The following is a 20,901-nucleotide window of genomic DNA, read 5'->3' as shown; positions in this document are numbered from 1 at the left end:
AATTCCTATCCAGTGAGCCACCTGGGAAGTCCTAGATATTCTGTTAAAGCACAAGTGTCTGAATCCCACCTTAGAGCTTCTGACTCAGGAGATCTGGCAGGAGGCCCAGGAATCTGCTTTTCTAACAAGTTCCCAGGCCATGCTGCTGGTATGGGCGATGTACTTTGAGAATCACTGCTCTGGATTCTCCCTCCTCTCCCCACCCCCTTGAGGCAGGAAAAGTGTAGAATGTTGGGGAATACCACACCTTCTGGATTTGGGACTTGCTTCTCTGTGTTCCCCTTATCTTGTTCCTCTTGCCCCATATTTCCTGTTCATCACCTGTTCTCAGCCCTGGCTTTACTTTAGAACCCCTGGGGAGGGGACTTCCCTGGCTGGCCAGTGGTTAAGAATTCATGCTTCCACTGTAGGGGGCGTAGGTTCGATCCCTGGTCGGGGAACTAAGATCCTGCATGCTTCCTGGTGTCGCCAAAAAAGTAAGGAAAGAAAAAAAAAAAAAAAAAAAAAGAACTGCCTGGGAGCTTTAATGAAATATCAGAGCCTGCACCACATCTCACTATCTCCTGATTTAATCTGTCTGGGTTGTGGCCTGGGCATGGAGACTGTTTCATTTACCCAGCTGACTGCAAGGGTGGTCACGATCATAGCTGAAAATAAACCGAGTTTCATCCAAAGGTCATAGTGACCTGAATCAGTTTTTTCACTGAGGATTGCAAAATGGTTTATCCAATTCTTCCATCTTTCTTTTGGAGGGATCTTAAGGAGGGTAAAGAGGGCACTTGTCAAAATTGCTATGTGGCAATCATCTCCCACATCTGGCAGGGCCGTTCCTAGTTGCCCCACAGCCCCCCACCCCGAACCCACCCACTTCTCGGATTTCTGTCTGTAAACCAGAGGCACCACGTGATCCCAGGGGCCAATCAGCACCTTCTGACTGCAGTCATTGGTTCAGGCATGGGCGTGGGACCCAAGCTGGCTAATGAGACTTGGTTTTGGGACTTTGAATACCCAGTGACCATGGCTGTGGGGGAGAACACCTTGTTCACAGGAAACTACCTCCTGGGGGCAAGAGACGGCGTAAAGAATCCTGAGACAGGACACAAGTCCTGGCTTGTGGCTTGGGCTCTGCCGCGGATGCACTTAAAAAATATCTGCCGAGTGTCTGCTGTGTGTCAGAAACGAACTATTCTTAAAGTAGAACAGTAAAAGAGTTAAAGATACAGAGAACAAACAGATGGTTGCCAGAGGGGAGAATGTGGGAGAGGGGGAAGAATAGGTAAAGGAGGTTGAGAGGTAGAAATTTCCAGTTGCAAAATAAATGAGTCAGGGGTTTGAAATGTACAGTGTGGGGAATATAGGCAATAACTGTGTAATATCTCTATATGGTGACAGACGGTAGCTAGACATATCTGGTAATCATTTTGCAATGTATAGAAATGTCGAACCACTATGTTCTGTAACAGGAAGTAACATGGTGTTGTGGGTCAATTATACTTCAAAAACAAATGGAATTCTCTCGCAGTCCAGTGGTTAGGACTTAGTGTTTTCACTGCCCGAGTTTAATCCCTGGTTTGGGAACTAAGTTTCCTTGTGGCTCAACTGGTAAAGAATCCGCCTGCAATGCTTGAGACTTGGGTTCGATCCCTGGGTTGGAAAGATCCCCTGCAGAAGCAAAAGGCTACCCACTCCAGTATTCTGGCTTGGAGAATTCCAGACTGTATAGTCCATGGGGTTGCAAAGAGTCAGACACGACTGAGCGACTTCCACTCACTTAACTTTGGGAACTAAGATCCTGTAAGTTGTGCCATATGCCCCAAAGAAACAAAATCATAGAAAAAGAGATAAAATTTGTGCTTATCAAAAGCAGGGCATGGGGGGAGGGGAAATTGGACAGAGGCAGTCAAAAAACTACAAACTCACAATTATAAGATAAAAAGAACTAGGGTTGCAATGTACAACACAATACATATAATTTGGGCTTCCCTGGTGGCTCAGTGGTCAAGAATTCGCCTGACAATGCAGGAGACACAAGTTCGATCCCTGATCCGGGAAGATCCCACGTGCCACGAAGCAACTAAGCCGGTGCGTCCCAACTATTGAGCCTGTGCTCTAGAGCCAAGGAACTAATCTACTGGACTGAAGCCCACAACTACTGAACCACAACCACTCTATATTTTAAAAAGGATTTCCTATGTTCTGTGGGGAAGGAAGATTGTAGCCAAGTCAAAGTGAAGTATGGGTACCTTGGGGACCTAATACTGGTGACAGGCATCTGAGGTGGGGGCGGTCTTGTGAGACTGAGCCCTTAAACTGTGGGGTCTGCTCTGACTCTGAACCACGACTACTGAACCTCACATGCCGTGGAGCCTGCACTCCACAAGGAGCGGTATCAGTGTGAGAAGCCAGTGCACACAACCAGAGAGTACCCCCCACTCGCTGCAACTAGAGAAAAATCAGTGCAGCAACAAAGACCCAGCACAGCCAAAAGTAAATCAATTTAAAAAATTATTTTAAAATATAATTAACTTTGCTGTATGTTATATATGAAAATCATTAAGCGTAAATCCTGAGTTTGCATCATGAGGAAAAAGCGTTTTTTCCTATTTCTACCTTTGTATTTATATGAGATAACTTCCCTGATGGCTCAGACAGTAAAGAATCTGCCTGCAATGTGGGAGACCTGGGTTTGATCCCTGGATTGGGAAGATCCCCTGGAGAAGGGAATGGCAATCCACTCCATTGTAGACAGAGGCAATCCACTATAGACAGAGGCTACAGTCCATGAGTCTCAAAGAGTCAGACATGACTGAGCAACTAACACTTTGACTTTTTTGATGGATATTCACTAAACTTACTTGGCAATCATTTCATGATGTATGTAAGTCAAATCATTATGTTATATACCTTAAATTTATACAGAGCTGTATGTCAATAAATGGAAAGAAAAAAAACTTTTTTTTTTTTTATAGTTTTTACTGTTTCTACTCACAAACGTGGAGGTTTTCCATACCAGGACTTTTTATTGCCTCATGCAAGCCAGGTGGCATGTGGGATCTTAGTTCCCCTACCAGGGTTCAAACCCATGTCCCCAGCATTGGAAGGTGGATTCTCAACCACTGATGACCAGGAAAGTCCCACGAAACTCTTTAGTTACTATTAATATTACCAAGCCTGTAACTCAGATGCGAGTGACAGCGGGTGATTAACTCAGTCTCCAGCCCCTTTTCTCTCTGGAGCTCCCTCCCAGGACCTGAAGCTGATGGTTGTTGTTCAGTCACTAAGTCGTGTCCAACTCTTCACAGACTGCAGCATGCCAGGCTTCCCTGTCCTTCACTATCTTCCAGAGTTTGCTCAAATTCATGTCTATTGAGTTCGTGATGTTATCTAACCATCTTATCCTCTGCTGCCTCCTTCTCCTCCTGCCCTCAATTTTCCCCAGCATCAAGGGTCTTTTCCCATAAGTCGGCTCTTCGAATCAGGTGGCTTCAGTTTCAGTCCTTCCAATGAATATTCAGGATTGATTTCCTTCAGGATTGGTTGGTTTGATCTCCTTGCAGTCCAAGGGACTCTAAGAGTCTTCTCTAGTGCTACAATTTAAAAGTATCAGTTCTCTGGTGCTCAGTCTTTATGGTCCAACTCTCACATCCATGGATAACTACTGGAAAAACCATAGCTTTGACTATATGGACCTTTGTCAGCAAAGTGATGTTTCTGCTTTTTAATATGCTGTCTAGTTTTGTCATAGTTTTCCTGCCAAGGAGCAAGCGTCTTTTAATTTCATGGCTACAGTCACAGTCTGTGATTTTGGAACCCGAGCAAAGAAACTCTGTCACTGCTTCCACTTTTTCCCCCTTCTACTTGCCATACAGTGATGGTTCCAAATCTCTAATCATGGTTTGGTCTTTCTGGTGATCAGCCCTGTACTGAAGCTACTTACGGGCCCCAGCCTAGGCTGTCTTCTTATTAGTACACAAAAGATGCTTATCACTCCAGAAATTCCAAGGGTTTTTAGGAGCTCTGTGCCAAGAACCAGGAACAAAGACCTAATATTTCCTTTTTATTGTGTCAGACAGGAAAGAGTTGGGTGTGGAAGTAAAAAATTTAAAAATTCCTGCCTCTGAGGTGCAGATATTATAGTGAAGGAGACACAAGTTAAGCGAGTAAATTGTATAGTATTTTAGATTCTAGGGGCTGTAGGGAGAAGGACACAGGGAAAGGGACATCAGGAATTCTGGGGGAGGGACTTCCCTGTGGTCCAGTGGCTAAGACTGTGTTCTCCCAATGCGGGGGCTCAGATTCAACCCCTGGTCAGGGAACTAGATCCCATATGCTGCAATTAAGAGTTTTCATACCGCAACTAAAGATCCTGCATGCTGCAACTAAGACCCCACACAGCCAAATAAATAAATATTTTTAAAAAGAAAGTAATGATTGGCGGGGGGGTGGGGGTGGAGAGACTTTCCTGGCAGTCCAGTGGTTAAGATAAGATTTGTGCTTCCAGTACAGGGAGTTCAGATTCAATTTCTGGTGTGGGAATTAAGATCCCACATGCTGCCTGGCATGGCCAGGCAAAAAATAAATAAATGCTTGGGGAGGGGTTACAGTACTAACCAGGGGGTTGGGAGGGAGGTGGGTCAACAAGAAGGTGAAGTTTGTGTAAAGATCTGAAAGAGAGGGTGCGTGAGGAAGCCGTGTGAATCCAGGCAGAAGGAACAGCTAGTGCAAAGGCCCTGGGGCAAGACTGTGCCTAACAACAACAGGAAGGAACAGAGCAAGTTGGTGGGGGAGAGGGTGGCGAATGGGAAGAGTGACAGGGCAGGTGACAGGGAAGAGAGTGAGGTGACAGTTCAGAGCATTCAGGGCCTTGTGGAACCTGAGGAGGACTTAGGAGTTTACTCTAAGTCAGGTGGGAGCAATGGAGGCTTCCAACCAGAGGAAGGACACGATCTAACTCAGGCATTCACTGATGCCCTCTTGCCAATATGGGGAGGACAGAACTTCTTACTAGAATCAGTTGCACGCGTGGTCAGTCACTTCAGTCGTGTCCGACTCTGTAACCCTACGAATTTGTAGCCCACCAGGCTCCTCAGTCCATGGGATTCTCCAGGCAAGAGTACTGGAGTGGGTTGCCATGCCACCCTCCAGGGGATCTTCCTGACCCAGGGATTGAACCCCGGGTCTCTTGCATTACAGGCTTTACTACTGAGCCACATGGCATCATCCTCCTTACCCTCTATACCAAGGTGGTGACCATGAGGTCCTGAGGCAGGACCTAGATGGGCCCCGGGGTGAAGAAGTTCTCTCCTGTGTACAGAAAGTCCATAATAGTGTCGACTAAAAAATTAATCACAAGCTGAAAGTAGAGAATGTTTTATTTGGTGGAAATGTTTAGGACTCCGAGCCCAGGAGACAGCATCTCAGCAGCCCTGAGAAACAGTTCCAAGGAGGTGGGAGAGGGCTGCTGCTGCTGCTGCTAAGTTGCTTCAGTCATGTCCAACTCTGTGCGACCCCATAGACAGCAGCCCACCAGGCTCCTCTGTCCATGGGATTCTCCAGGTAAGAACACTGGAGTGGGTTGCCATTTCCTCCTCCAATGCATGAAAGTGAAAAGTGAAAGTACAGTCGCTCAGTCGTGTCCGACTCCTAGCGACCCATGGACTGCAACCTACCAGGCTCCTCCATCCATGGGATTTTCCAGGCCAGAGTACTGGAGTGGGGTTTCATGGCCTTCTCCAGGTGGGAGAGGGAGTCAGGCTGTAAAGAAGTTTACAACAAAGGGGGCAGGCAATCTGAACATCAAAGATTATTGTTAAGGAAAACCAGTTATCAAGTTAAGGAATGTAGCACTCTTCTATGCTACTCTCACTTTCATGTATGGGAAGATGCAAGAGTTTGGGATTATTGAAGTCATTTCTTTCATATGCATCTCAGCGACCTAGGGCCAGCATACTGCATTTTTACAGAGGTATGCGTCTCTCTCTCGAATTCCTTTAGGGCCCACCAGCTCACACCAGAGAGCTATAATCACTGATGACTGTGACTAAGTTCCTCCTGTAGGGAGTACTTTCTGAATTCAGAAATTCACATTTGGAGGGCCAGAATCACAGATAGCTGTGATATTTCTTGCCCCATGGATATGAGAGGAAGCATTTCCTTTCACAGTAGCAGAAACTCCATAAAAGCAAGATGATGGAGGAGGCTGGGCCCTAGCCAGATAAGAGAGTAAAGACCATTTATTCCTCATTCTTGAAGTTAAGGAGAAGCTGACTACACATGCGCAGAAAGGCTCCTTGGAGGTCAAAAGAGAGGGGGTGTCACCATATAGTACATGATGTCAACCTACCCATAGGCCTCTTTGCTGATAATCCATCTTGGCTAAGCGATGTGCATGCACACTTGGGAGGAGCCTGAAAGTGAAGTGAAAGTGAAAGTCGCTCAGTCATGTCCAACACTTTGCAACCCCATGGACTATACAGCCCATGGAATTCTCCAGGCCAGAATTCTGGAGTAGGTAGCCTTTCCCTTCTTCAGGGGATCTACCCAACCTAGGAATTGAACCAGGGTCTCTGCACCGCAGGCAGATTCTTTACCAGCTGAGCCACAGGGGAAGACCAAGAATACTGGAGTAGGTAGACTATCCCTTCTCCAGCAGATCTTCCCAACCTAGGAATCGAACCAGGGTCTCTGCATTGCAGGCGGATTCTTTACCAACTGAGCTATCAGGGAAGCCCTGGAGGAGCCTAAGACAAAAAAAATATGGGCTCAGAACCAGGCAAAGCAAGATGACTGACGAAAGTAAACCAGGAAGAAATGTACCGTAAAAGTGACTCAAACTACCACGAGGGCGTGACTCTGATCTCGCCTGTGTGTCTGATAGGGACAAAAGAGGATGATCAAATAGTTAGCTTGGAAACCCCGTTAATAAGATTAATGATCACTCAAGAAAGTAATGGGAAAATTCTGAAACAAGGTGGGCCTGCCTGACTTATATAGCAAAACAGGCGCTTAGCATCAAAGTCAGACTGGCTTGCTTAATGATAAAAGCAAGCTACCTTGCTTAACAACAAAACCATGCAACACCAGCATAGGGCATGCCCCAAAGCAATAAAACAACGGTGGCATGAGACCCACATCCTGCCCAGTGAGCTAATTGAGTTAGGAACCCCCAAAACGTGTTATTTGGCCCCTAAGATGTGTTATTTGCACCATGCTCCCCAAAACAATAAAACAACAGTAGAAAATATGGCCTACGATCTGCCCAGTGGTGTCATCAAGTTAATGACTCCACAATCAGGCTCTGTGGACACAAAAAACTATCATTTACGGGAAGGTAACTTTTCAAAATGAAGGAACTTCATTGTGCTGAGACCCGAAAATATTTTTCAAAAGCGCTGTCACAGTCCTGGGCTGACCATGTAGGGAGGGACAAGTAAACCTCCCTGCCCTACCTGGGGAAAGACAAGTAAGATTTTCTCCCCTTCCACTCTCTTCCTCTGACTATAAAAATGTAACTCACTGAATACCCAGGGCAGGCAAGCATTGCGCTGCCCACTTCTGAACCTTGCAAGCGTCCCTTTCTAAGAAATCACTTTTTACCTATCACTTTGCATGCATGCTAAGTCGATTCAGTCATGTCCAACTCTGCGCCCCTCGGGGCTGTAGCCTGCCGTGGACTGTAGCCTCCTCCGTCTATGGGATTTTCCAAGCAAGGATAGTGGAGTGGGTTGCCATGCCCTTCTCCAGGGGATCTTCCCGACCCAGGGATCAAACCCAGATGTCCTGCATTGCAGGAAAATTCTTTACCATCTGAGCCACCATGGAGGTCACCAGAGATCAGCCCAACTAGATGCAGCCCCAGACCTGAGCCTCCCTGTCCTGATTCAGGTTCTGCAGCATCACACACGGCCCTCGACCAACTCTCCACTTGGCTGTGATTCAACTGCCCTCTTCCTGGAAACTCCATTTCACTAATGGAAAGAAAAGAACCACAGCATCTGGGCATAACAACTTTAATTTTTTATTTTCTCGAGAAAAGTGCGCATCTTTATGACTGAACATCTAAGAACGGCTTACACAAGGAGAACCACACCCAGAATATAAAGGTCTAGAGCTCTCTCCTGGTGTGTTCTGGGATCATGGAGAAGTCACTTATTGGAATTAGCACTTCAACACTGAAATCAAATTTCACCCCTTGTTTTGTTTTCAGTGGAGTTGGGAGAGAAACACACAAGAAAATGATCCCCAGAGAAGCCAAAGAAAAGCAAAACAAACATAACCCCAAACCCCAAAAGGCGGTCATGGCAATTTCCTGCTGACATTGGAAAGACAACTTGAAAGCAATTAAGAAGGCACAGCAGGGATGCAGGATACAGCTTCAAGTCACCTCCCCAGATCCCAGCCTCCCTGGCACCAGGAAGCTGTCTTCCCACAGCCTTTGGCTTAATCTTTGTAAACTCAACAAACCTCCATTCCCTCCTGGTGATCTTTGAGAACATCAGTTGCAGTTTTCCAGACACTGTCAGGAGTTAAACCTCCCCCCGAAACATCATAAGATGAAAACTGAACACCATTTTTAGACCATACAAGAAAAATTCTCCTACATCATTCCCAGGCTTGAGAGAACCCTAAAGAGTGGCAGCTGTCTCAACTGCAACTTCAAGTTGAACTGCTGAAAAGTCTTGTGTAAACAGAAATCTTAGGCCAGGTCAGGTACAAGATGCAGCCAAAGCTGTCTTTTATCACACAGGCTATCACACAAGTCAGCTGGTCCCCTTGATAGTGACCCTCTGGCCAAACATTTTTTTTCTGGCAGCAGTTTAAGGAAAATGGACAGGCAAAGGGAATCTTGACAGGCCATGGTATGTCTTAAGAAGCCTTTTTCTAGCTGCTTTAATTTCTCTTTTATGTTAAAGCAACTAACATTTTAGACTCCCGCGCCCCAAACCTTCCGGTAAGTCTCACGTGGTATATTTCCAAGAACTTGTCCTTTTCATCGCAGCCAAGTTTGTTGGCGTACAAAAATACCCCCACTTTTGACGCTCTAAGGGCAGTCCCGGTTTGGGGTGAACAGGGCCTTCTAGAAACAAATTCAATCTCCAGCTTCTGTAAAGGTAAGAACTACGTTAAACTGGACCCAGACCTTGCCCACTCCTGGTAGGAAGTAGCAGAGATCCTCAAGGCTACAGAAAATCACTTTGGCAGCAGGGGCTGGGAGACTGGACAAATCACACACTTTGGCTGTCCTCCCAGTGGCAAGTTCTGGGGTATCAGTGTTCCAGGGTAGAAAGAGGTACTGTGTCACCAAGGTTGGACTCAGGTGGGCAGGAAGGGCCACTGAGCAGAGGATGGGGCCAGGAAGGTGTCAAAATGAAGATCACCTCCCAGCAGGAGCCCCTGGTAGCTAGGGACGCCCAACCTGGTGGGCTCCCTGCTAGTGTCTCAACCAACCAGGGGGCCTGTTCTCCACCCATCTGTCTTCAGCCTGCCACTCCCAAGCGGCATCTGGGAAATGCAAGTAGCAACAGCGGTTACCTGCTGCCCCTCCAGCCAAACCCCAAAGCGTTCTTTCCTGTGGCTCCTCTATTAGCAGGAGCCCAGAGATAACATGGCTCGAGAAGCCAGCCCTGAGTCTTCAAGGTTTTTCAAATGGGAGGAGCCGATGTCCTCACATGGAGAGCCGCCAGCCAGTGCAGGCTATGCTACAGGAATATTGCTCAATTTCCTTTTTGAGCAGGATATGGGATGTGGAAAGACCTTGCTTAAAACATTACCAGCCAAACAGGGCCCGTGGAAGGCAGGTCAGGGCAGGAGAGCCTAAGCTTCTAACTTTGAATTAACTCCTGGTAAAAAGTCCTCAGCAGGAATGCATGATTCTCTGCCTGGCCCGGAGCAGCCCATAGTTTCCAGAATTCTATTCTGGATCGAGAATGCAGTGGGTCAGCTGTAACAGTGGCAGGGTCGAGCAAATTCTGGGGAAGCTCAGAAGGCACTTCTGGGGTCCCTAAAGCCGCGGGTGGGGGTAGGGGGAGCTCTGGGAAAAGCCGCTTTAATACTGCTTTCACAGGCAGAAGATCTGCAGGTCAGAAGGGAGGGGTCTGGGAGATGCAAAACCACCACCCTGGTTCACAGGCAGAGGGTTCACAGGCAGACTGGGCAATCCTGAGAAAGGACCTGCCTTCCACATCCCCACGGATGAATTCTTGAGATCCCTCCCACCAACTCCCCACTCCCACCCCAAATGCACGAGGGAGAAGAACCATCTCCGGCCAGCACGCGAACTAAAATCAATGCCCAAGTCAGAAACGGATGCGGATAAGTGGTTCTAACCCAGAAGGCATGGCGGTTGCCCCTTCACCAGGCGGAGTGGGACGCGCCGTGTGCGTGCTCTCTATCACCATGACAACGCTGGGACGCAGCAAGCTCGTGCACGCCCCTTCCCCAGACCCTGTCCGCAGTGCAGGGTTTGAGCCTGCGACAGGGGCTGCTTGGGCAGACGGGTGGCCTTGGCCAGAGAACGCGCCATGCGGGAGTGGGGGTGGCCAATGGGAAGCTGGGGGCGCCCTGAGCTTGGAAACAGCCCTTATGGCTCATGCCTCAGTTACAGTCTCTGCCGAGGCAGGAGGGGGTGGGGTGGGGGAGTCCTCTCTAGCAGGGACAGCTGCTGGGCTGTGGCGCTGGGGTGTCCCCCAAGGCCGGGCCTTTCCCATTGCTGCCAGGGCTAGAGCTGGGTTCCAGGGACTCATTCATCTTCTCGCAGATGACGTCCACCAGGCGCTCGAAGACCTGCTTCACGTTGATGTTCTCCTTGGCGCTGGCCTCGAAGAACTCAAAACCTGGAGGAATATAAGATGGGAAGATGTGGGAATTCCCTGGCAGTCCAGTGGCTAAGACTCCGTGCTTCCACTGCAGGAGGCACGGGTTTGATCCCTGGTCAGGAAACTAATATCCTACATGTTGTGGCAGGGGGTGGGGAGGGTGTTATAACATAATAAATGGCTTATTAAAAAAAAAAAAAAAGATAGGATGATCTGTGAAACCCTGGGGGGTCAGCGCCTGGGCTATGGCATCACACGAACCTGGGTTCCAAGCCCAGTTCTGACCTTTGTTCAGCTGAGACTCTTAGTCTTTTGGAGCCTCAGTTTGCTCTTCTGTAAAATGGGAACAATGATGCTGCTGATGCTGATAAAAATGTGTAACAGCAGCGCTTGCCTGGACTACCTTGCGTATCTCTTTGTCACAAGGCAGCGGTGGCAAGAGTCTTACCCCCAGTTAAGCGGCACTCATCCTCTATCCAATTTCTGCTGCACAGGAAGGCACAGCCAGGGTGCCCACAAAGCCCAATATTTATGTGGACCTTTTAAGCGCAGCCAAGTATTTCACATGTTCTGGAACATATGCTCCCGGTCAAATAAAACAGGACTGGCTTCGGCCCAGGGCTACCCAATCTGTAAACTCTGTCAGCCAGATAATGGCAGGTTTCGCAGAGTTTTAGAGAGCATACAATGTACCCAGTTCCTGGCCTACAGAGTGCACTAAAAACAGTAATAATAATAATAGGCAGTGCTTACGCAATGCTTACTATGCGACAGGCACTTTTCTAAGAACTTTACGTAAATTAACTCATTTAAGGATGCTCTGTGCATGCGCAGTCACTCAGTCTGAGGTAGATAGTTTTTGTGGGGGGAGCTGGACCATGCAGCTTGTGGGATCCTAGTTCCCCAATCAGGGATTGGATCCACGCCCCCTACAGTGGAAGGGTGGAGCCCTAACCACCTGACTGCTAGGGAATGCCCTATGCTATTATAGCCCATTTTATAGATGGGAAAACTGAGGCACACAGCAGGAAAGTCACTCATGTAAATTCACACAGGTTAACACACTCAGGCTGCCTGGTTGAAATAATAACAGATTAAACATTTCTCTTGTACCACCTTGGGCCTCAGGAGGGAGGGCAGGCTGGCTGATTCCTTTTGGGGAAGGGGACGGTGAAGCAGATTTGAATAGACTTTTAGCATCACAGGGATCATCATAACTTTTTCTCTTAAAAATAAAATGTTTAGGAACTTCCCTGGTGGTCCAGTGGTTAAGAATCTGCTTTCCAATGCAGGGGATATAGGTTCAATCCCTGGTTGGGGAACTAAGATCCCACGTGCCTCGGGGCAACTAAGCCTGAGTGCTGGAACTACTGTGCCCATACTCTGCAACAAGAGAAAACCCAGCGCTGCAATGAGACCCAACAAAGCAAAAAAAAAAAAAAAAGCTTATCCACTTAGCAAAAGGTGAGAGGTGGTACAAATGCTTTGGGGCCCTGCCCAGAATTCCTGGGCTACAAGAAGTGGCCCAGCAACCTGCAAATAGGGTGCACATGACTGTCCTTCCTGCACCCTGCGCCCCTGGTTCAGGCTCCACCTGCTGGGAGCTATGGTCCCCAGTGTATCCCCATCTGCCGTTCCCAAGGTAGGCCAGAAATTCAGACAAATGTCCAGGCTATTACACACAGCACAGGGTGAACAGGCCTCTATTCTAACCCTTGGAGAAGGCAATGGCACCCCACTCCAGTACTCTTGCCTGGAAAATCCCATGGATGGAGGAGCCCGGTAGGCTGCAGTCCATGGGGTCGCTAAGAGTCGGACACGACTGAGCGACTTCACTTTCACTTCACTTTCATTTTTCACTGTCATGCATTGGAGAAGGAAATGGCAACCCACTCCAGTGTTCTTGCCTGGAGAATCCCAGGACGGGGGAGCCTGGTGGGCTGCCGTCTATGGGGTCGCACAGAGTCGGACACAACTGAAGTGACTTAGCAGTAGCAGCATTCTAACCCTTGTCATTATCATGCAGCACTAGATAAATATCATTGTAATTAGTAAATGTATAATTATCCATCTATGTCTCCACTATTAGAATATCTGCACCAAGAGCGCAGGATGTCTATCTGCCTTGTCCACAACTGTAGCCCAGGGCCTGGCACAAAGCAAGTGCTCAGAAACTACTGACTGAATGAATGATCAGATGGATGGATGGATGAGTGGGTAGAGGGATATATGGATGAATGATGTGTATTTAGATGGATGGATGCACAGGTGGATGGATGCATAAATAATTGGGTAGATGGGAGGATGTATAGATAAGTGTACAGATAGATGGATAGGTAGATGGATGGATGGAGAGATGGATATAGAGATGAATGGACGAATGTATAGATGTATAGATGGATGGATGAATAGATGGATGAATGGATGAACGGGTGGATGACAGAGGTAGGACACGAACACAGATCTCTATCCTGAGCCTGGTGGTCATCAATGTCGCCCCACCATCTTCCCAGGCAAATTGGCATTTCATTAATCATGTCCAGCTCTGCCTCAAATAATCTGAGTTTTTCTTCTTTTTTTAAGACTTAATTTTTGGCTGCCCCACACAACAGGATCTTAGTTCCCCAACCAGGAAACTGAACCCACATCTCTTGCAGTTGAAGTGCGGAGCCTTAACTACTGGACCACCAGTGAAGTGTTTTTTTTTTAAACACTTTTTTTCTTATTATAAATATTCATTAGAGAAACTACTGAAAAATATCAAGTCAGCTAAAAATGTTGTATGTAATCTCATCACCCAGAAACAACTACTATTGCTGTTTTGACATCTAGCTTTCCACTTTAAAAAAAAAATACATAAATTGTTGGGGTTCAGTTTGTAGTGGGTAGGAGTGTGTGCACATGTGTGTGGATTTTCTTCTTATGAAATTGGGGTCCAAATCCATCTCCCAATTTGTTGTCTGATATTTTAAACTTAATGGAAGAGCGGGAATTGCCCCCTGACCCCCAGGAACTAGATGTTTTCCACAAGAAGGTGTGGGCAGGGGACTTCCCCGGTGGTCCAGTGGTTAAGACTCTGCGTGGCCACAGCAGGGGGCAAGGGTTCAATCCCTGGTCAGGAAACTAAGATCCCCCACCCCGTGTGTTGCAGCCAACAACAAAAATGGTGTGGGCAGCATCCTCAAGTATTCCAGCCTACGGCAGGGCCCCAACAGCTGACTCCCAGCACATCTGTAAATGAGACCCAGGCTCAGGTTCCTAAAACACAGGGGACAAAGGAGCAGAGTCAAACCCCAAATGGGAGACGTTCCACAGAACAAAGACCCAGTTTCTCCAACAAATGATGGCAAGAAAAAAAAAGGAAAAGAAAGAGGGAACGGTTATGGTCCAGGGGTCTGTGAAGTTTCTCTGCAAAGGGTCAGACAGTAAATCTCTTAGGTTTTAGGCACAAACATCAGCAACACTTGACAATCATGCTACTAACGCTTAGATGCAACCCACACACACGCAGGACTCTGTAAGAACCGCTTCATGCGTCATAACTCATTTAACCCGCCTGACAACCTAACCAGGTGGGGCTGTTATTATATTATCTGCCTTTCACACACGAGGAAGTGCTGGCCCAGAGAGCTAAAGTCACCGGTGCGAGATCACAAAGCCATCAAGAAATAACTGCAGTTAATGTTCAATCAGGGCCAGGATTTGCTTATTTAATCTAACAGCCCTATGAGGTAGATGAGGTTTTCACCTGTTTCCCAGATGGAGCAATGGAAGCACAGAGAGGGTAGGTGAGGTGCCAAAGGTCACATAGTTAGTGGGTTGCAGGAGGGGATTCTAGCTCCAGAGTCTCGGTCCTTAACCTGCCCTCCCTGCATAGTGCTTACATTCCCTCTTGCACAGAAAGTCCTGGGGAGGGCCTAGAATACTCCAGGACAAGATTTTCTTTTAGCTTAAACTTTGAATCGAGAATCCATTCACCTGATTCACAAAGGTAGGCTGAAAAGTTCCCCTCCAACCCTGGTAGCATCCCAGGTCACCAGGGTTACTAGATCCTTCTGTATCCTTCCAGAGTTCCTTTAAGCAAACATCAATATACATCAATATACACCCTTTTTAAACGCTAATGCAGGGGTTGGCAAACTGAGCTGCAGGCCAATCTGGCTTGTTGCCTATTTTCTTTTTAAGTATTTATTCAAGAACTAAATTTAAGTATATTGGGCCTTCTTGGTGGCTCAGTGGTAAAGAATCTGCCTGCTAAGGCAGGAGACACAAGTTCGATCCCTGGGAAGATCCCCTGTAGAAAGAAATGGCAACCCACTCCAGTATTCTTGCCTGGAAAATTCCATGGACAGAGGAGCCTCGAGGGCTATAGTATGTGGGGTCACAGAGTCGGACATGACTGATCGACTGAGCATGCATGAACACAGCTGATTTATCATATTGTTAGTCTCAGGTGCTGTTGCCTATTTGTGTAATTAAAGTTTTATTGGCAGACAGTCACACTCATTCATCGATGTATTATCCAAGGCTGCTTTCAGGCACAGCTGAGCAGTTAGACCCTAGGACTGAAAATATTTCCTATTTGGCCCTTTAAGAAAATGTTGGCAAGGGACTTCCCTGGCAGTCCAGTGGTTAGGGCCCCTTGCTTCTACTGCAGGGAGTATGGGTGTGGTCCCTGGTTGGGGAACTAAGATCCCACAAGCTTAACTGTGCAGCCAAAAAAAGAAAATGTTTGCTGATCCCTGGACTAAAAGCAGCAGCCATACCCACTATTCTGTAGTTTGCTTTTTCCACTTACCCATATATCCACAGACTGCAGAACATAAAGAATGGCCTGATCCTTTTTCACAGCTGCATAGCATTCCCTCACGTGACTATACTTTATGTGTAGCTGCTTCCCCCGCTGTGAGAGACTTGGGAGGCTGCCAAGCTTTCCCTCCTAATAACTGTGCTGTAATTTGATACACCCGTCACTTCCCACATGGGTGCAGGTGTTTGTAGGATAAATTCCCAGAAATGGTTTTGCTGAGTTTGGGTTCCCAGGGCAGTTGGGCAGTAAAGGTTATCTGTGGGTAAATCCTCTGGAATTAAATGTAGCAGGTGGTATACATGCAGGCATTTTTCTGGGCAGATCTTCAAAGGGCAAAGTATTGGTGACTGGTTGGACCTGGGACTCAAGCATAGGGATGGAGGTTTGGTTCTGGGAGGTCCAGGGCCTGTAGCCCAGGTTGGGCACTGACCAAGGTCGTCGGCGAGCCTCCGGCCTTCCTCGGTGGGCACAACACGCTCATCCTCCAGGTCACACTTGTTCCCCACGAGGATGACCTGAGCGTTGTCCCAGGAGTAGGTCTTGATCTGCGTGGCCCTGTGGAGTTGGAGGTCTGTGTTAGGCCAGAGATTAGGGTCAGGGAGAGAGGGTGAAGGTCAGGGGGTCAGTGGTCAGCAAGCACTCACCAGTCCTGCACGGCAGCAAAGGACTCCTGGTTGGCAACGTCATACATGAGCAGGAAGCCCATGGCTCCGCGGTAGTAGGCTGTGGTGATGGTACGGTAGCGCTCCTGGCCCGCCGTGTCCTGGGCACACAGTGGGGTCAGGCATCTAGAAGCCACCCTGTTCCCCACCCTACCTCTCCAGGTGGGCACCCCAGCCTCACAGCCCCAGTCTGATGACCAGGACATGGACCTGCCCTCACAGCCCCCGATTTAATGGGGAGAAATATGGGCCTGCTCTAGTCTGATGGAGAGGGCATGTACCCTGTCCTTGAGGGGTTTCCAGTCTGAGGGGTCGGTGGCCTCTCAAAGACTTATTAAGCCCCCTATGACCTCATCTCCAAGAATCAACTTCATGACCACAAACAAGAACCACCTTGATCAGAGGGTACCACCTTGGTGCGACAGTCTGATGCTCGTTACCATGACAATCATTACCAGCAGGTGCTTTGGGAGCGCGAGCATGACTCTGAAGAAGCTCAGTGGGAGCCTCCGGGCCTGTCCCAACAGGGTACCCAAACCTCTTCCCCATTCGTCACCAGATCTTCTAATCCAGCTTGGGTTAGTACTGTCTCCCCGTCAGACCCTAGAGGGCAGGGTAAATCCTCCTCATCCTGATGAATTCACTTCATGGATAATACCCCTGCTGCTCTTCACATCTACCCCAAGCCCTCTCCCCGACTCTGGATCACTGTTGCTGACCCGGGACCCCTCCCCACAGCCCTACACCCTCGCCTGAGCTTCCCCAGAGGAATCCCAGTCCCTGCCTGGGCCGGCAGACCCATAGACTGCCGCCTGGCCCACCCAGATCTGCAGCTTGATCCTCTTGTCATGGCGGTAGACTGTCTTGACCTTGAAGTCAATGCCCACGGTGCTGACAAAGGCGGGCGTGAAGGAGTCGTCGGCGTATCGGAACAGGAAGGACGTCTTGCCCACGCTGCTGTTGCCAATGAGCAGCAGCTTGAACATGTAGTCAAAGTTCTGGTCCGCTGCATCCCGCTGGCCTGTAGGGGGGTCTCCAGCTGAGGCCATCTTGGCAGGGAGCCTCCTGGGATGGGGAGAACTGGAGCCCTGCAGGGAAAATGACACCGGGAATGGTCCCAGTGTCTACACTGGTTGTTGTTGTTTTAGTCGCTAAGTCGTGTCCAACTCTGCGACTCCATGGACAGTAGCCTGCCAGACTCCTTTGTCCATGGGATTTTCCAGGCAAGAATACCAGAGTGGGTTGCCATTTCTTCCTCCAAGGAATCTTCCCAACCCCGGGTCTCTTGCATCAGCAGGCAGTTTCTTTACCACAGAGCCACCTGGGAAGCCCATGCACTGGACCTGGGCTCAAATCCTGGCTCTGCCACTTGGAAGTCAAGTGATCTTGGATGCGTCACTTGCCCTTGTGGGGCCTCAGCGTCCTCGCCTAGAAAATGGGGATGTTTGCCAAATGCAAGGGTCCAGGTTGGGGGTGCCTCATTGGGCTGCTGAGGGACCAGAACCTTCGGAAGGTGCAGGTGTGGACTTTGCCCCGGGGCGAGAAGCTGGCGTGGCCCAAGTGTGAGCTGGGGGTAGCTGGGGCTGTCAGCTGGATAAAGCCCCCCCCTCCACCCAGGGCCTGGGTGTTGACTTTGGCAGGTGTTAGCCACCTGCCTGCCTCTACCCAGGCCAACTTTAAGTCCTTCCCTGAAGCCCATGGGGAGGGGGCTTTCAGTGGATACACCCCAGGGTTTAATGCCCAGTTCTACCCCCAAATGGGGCCTGCCACCTTCTGTTTGTCAAAGGGGCTGGGCCCATCTGCCTCCCAGGAAAGCTGACTCACCCCAGCCCAGCGTCAGCCCACAGAGGCCAGAAAGATGGTCTTCCAATCCAAGGAAACCACCCACCCCAGCCTGACCACCTGGATGGGCCTTTCCTGTCAATCTGTCCCCACAGATAAGGCTGCTTCATCTGGGGCCATGCACCCCTCAGTCACTGCAGAGGCCTATTTTCCTAGCTGTTGTGGCTGCTCCCTGAGCCTCACAGCGAGGCCTCAGAAGGCCTGGGTGAATGTGGGGCAACCAGCAGAGGCACCCCTGGCAAAGCCATTTCTCAACTACCCCCCAGGGCTTTTATCCAGGTTAAAAAGGAGGACCCAGCCGGCCCTCCTTTCCTGCCCAGCCCTCTGCCCCACCCCGTGTTCCGGGAGAACGAGTTTGAGGAGGGGAACGGAAGAGGCAGGAAGCCTTTCCCCATGCTAGGCAGGGCAGCTGGGATGGGGCCCCAACTCTGCCCCACCCTCAGCCCACCTGTCAGCCGGTCCCACCTCTTATCTGACCATCTGGTGACTCTCCCTCAGGCCAGGCACGAGTTAAGGGACCCCGGAGGGCTCGGTCCTGTTCCCCTCGTCACCTGATATGGGGCGCCCCAGCCAGTGCTGGGGAGCTCCGAGCTTCCTCCATCACCATATGGTCACATCTCTTGTCTCCAGCTGGGCTTTCTGCCCCGCCCGCGCCCCATTAACGCTCCCGATGAGCCCAGCTGGGTAGGGGCGAGGGAAGAGGCGTCCCCCGCCGCCTGCCTTTGTTCCCCAGGACCCCGGCCCTCCCCCGCTAAGCCCCAGTCCCCCCCGGAGACCTGCTGGGACGCGGAGGCGCGGGCTGGAGTGCTCTCCCTCCGAGGGAGTCACTTTGCGTAGTGGGGGACGCTGACTGCGAGGGTTCTGCCTCCGAACTCTCTGCGACCTGGCCCTGGTTGCGACCCAGACCCCGCAGCCGCAGACGCCGCCGCCGCTGCCAGCAGCCACCCGGATCCCGCTCCGGCCCCGCCCCTAAGCGGGAGGAGGGGCCGCTCCTGGGGAAGGGCGGGGAGGAACCGGGGCGGGGCTTGTGGGACTGGGCGGGGGCGGAGTGGGGCGGGGGAGGGGCTGGAAGTATCTCCAAGCGCGCAGCTAGCTGTCTGTTCCGTGCCAATAAACATTTCATTTTAACCAACCAGACGTGGAGTTCCTACATGTGCACAGCAGCTAAGAGCACGGACTCTGGAGCCAGGTTCCAATCTCAGCTCCACCACTTCCAGTCCTTGTCGCTTTGGACATGTTAACCTCCCCGGGCCTCATTTCCCCTATCCATCATGTGGTCGGTCGTTAACAAGGGTGCCCACTTCACCGGGTTGGGTAAAGGTTCTGATATGAGTTTGTTGTTTGTAAAGTGCAGCACCTGACCCTAAACTGGGCTAGACACCTTTTCCAAATACCTGAAGAGTTAACGCCCTCCTTTTACAGATAAAGAAATTGGAAATCAGAGAGGGGCAGGCCCTGGCCTGAGGCCACAAAATTTGATATCCAGGCCCAACTGTGGTTTTTTTCTTCAGGCCAACAGTAGAGAATCTGCATTTATAATATTCAGGCTTAGGATTTCTCTGGCGGCCAGGTAGTTAAGACTCCATGCTTCCACTTCAGGGGGCATGGGTTTGATCCCCTGCTCAGGGAACTAAGGTCCCACATGTCATGTGGCCAAAAAATTTTTTAAACCAAAAATTTTTAAAGTTCAGGCTTTGGTGGATTCCTAATTCAAACAACTGCACCTGAAGCCACTTGCTGAACTTCACTGAGCCCCCATTGCTTCTTGGGAGCAATGTTAGCCACCTCCAAGGGCTCCTGTGGATGAACTGAGATGTGTGTCAGTCAGGAAGTGCTGGTATATGCTCAGTAACAAGCAGCCCCACAGTCACCATGGCACCCAACATCCAAGGTTTGCTTCGTTTTTTTAAATTGGAGAAAAATTACTTTATGATGTTGTCTTGTTTTCTGCCATACAACACCCCAAATCAGCCATAGTTATATACATTACCTCCCTCTTGAGCCTCCCTCCCCTCCCCCAGTCCACCCCTCTAGGTTATCACAGAGTGCCAAGATGAGCTCCCTGTGTTATACAGCAACTTTTCACCAGCTGTCTATTTTATGCATGGTAGTGTATATAGGTCAGTGCTACCTTCTCCCTTTGCCCCACTCTTTCCTTCCCTTACTGTGTTCACAAGTCCCTTACGTCCAAGGTTTGCTTCTCACTCACACTGATCATTGCAAACAGGGGAAGATGTGGAGAATCAGGCACTGGCTTGTATACTTCTTCTCAAAAGTGACTTTGCTCACATTCCATTGGCCAAAGCAAGTCACGTGGCCATTCCCAATGTCAATGAGGTGAAAAAATACAATTGTCCTCTATGGATCAGAACCAGATACTGTTACCATAATACATGCTATGTGTAATGGTTAGCGCCATGCCTGGCACACAGTAGGTGCTCAACAAATGGCACCATTGTAGGACAAGCTTAGGGGCTGCAACATACTACACTCTGAATTAGTATGCCGTGTGAATGGGAAAATGGAATCCCTCAGCTCTACCCTTGCCTACAAGGGCTTCCCTGGTGGCTCAGTGGTAGAGTCCACCTACCAAGGCAGGAGACGGAGGTTCGATCCCTGGGTTGAGAAGATCTCCTGGAGAAGGAAATGACAACCCACTCCAGCATTCTTTGCCTGGGAGATCCCATGGACAGAGGAGCCTGGTGGGCTACAGTCTATGGGGTCGCAAAAGAGTAGGACACGACTGAGTGACTAAACAACAGCAACAACAACC

The 20,901-nt window shown here is 49.5% G+C and overlaps 1 protein-coding gene across 5 annotated transcripts; it reads right to left on the bottom strand.

Annotated features, from left to right (window-relative positions):
- Positions 1–5,617: 5,617 nt before the first annotated feature.
- RAB3D (RAB3D, member RAS oncogene family) lies at positions 5,618–19,116 on the bottom strand. Of its 5 annotated transcripts, XM_044948119.2 has the most exons (6): positions 18,905–19,110; positions 17,108–17,374; positions 16,269–16,387; positions 16,055–16,179; positions 6,344–6,407; positions 5,618–5,754 (listed from the first exon to the last, which is right to left on the bottom strand). In XM_044948119.2, the coding sequence occupies exons 2-5, from the start codon at positions 17,333–17,335 to the stop codon at positions 6,376–6,378; spliced, it is 504 nt and encodes a 167-aa protein (XP_044804054.1). In that variant the 5' UTR covers positions 17,336–17,374; positions 18,905–19,110; the 3' UTR covers positions 5,618–5,754; positions 6,344–6,375. The 5 variants fall into 5 exon arrangements, with proteins under 5 accessions (XP_044804054.1, XP_006063981.1, XP_044804055.1 ...); XM_006063919.4 differs by lacking the exons at positions 5,618–5,754; positions 6,344–6,407 and adding an exon at positions 7,994–10,832 and having other exon boundaries at positions 18,905–19,108; XM_044948120.2 differs by lacking the exons at positions 5,618–5,754; positions 6,344–6,407 and adding an exon at positions 12,752–14,072 and having other exon boundaries at positions 18,905–19,109.
- Between the last annotated feature and the right edge of the window lie 1,785 nt (positions 19,117–20,901).

Source organism: Bubalus bubalis, chromosome 9, assembly GCF_019923935.1.
Source record: "Bubalus bubalis isolate 160015118507 breed Murrah chromosome 9, NDDB_SH_1, whole genome shotgun sequence".
NCBI lineage: Eukaryota > Metazoa > Chordata > Mammalia > Artiodactyla > Bovidae > Bubalus > Bubalus bubalis.
The sequence above is the reverse complement of the archived record's forward strand: the minus strand, read 5'-3'. Positions and strand labels throughout refer to the sequence as shown.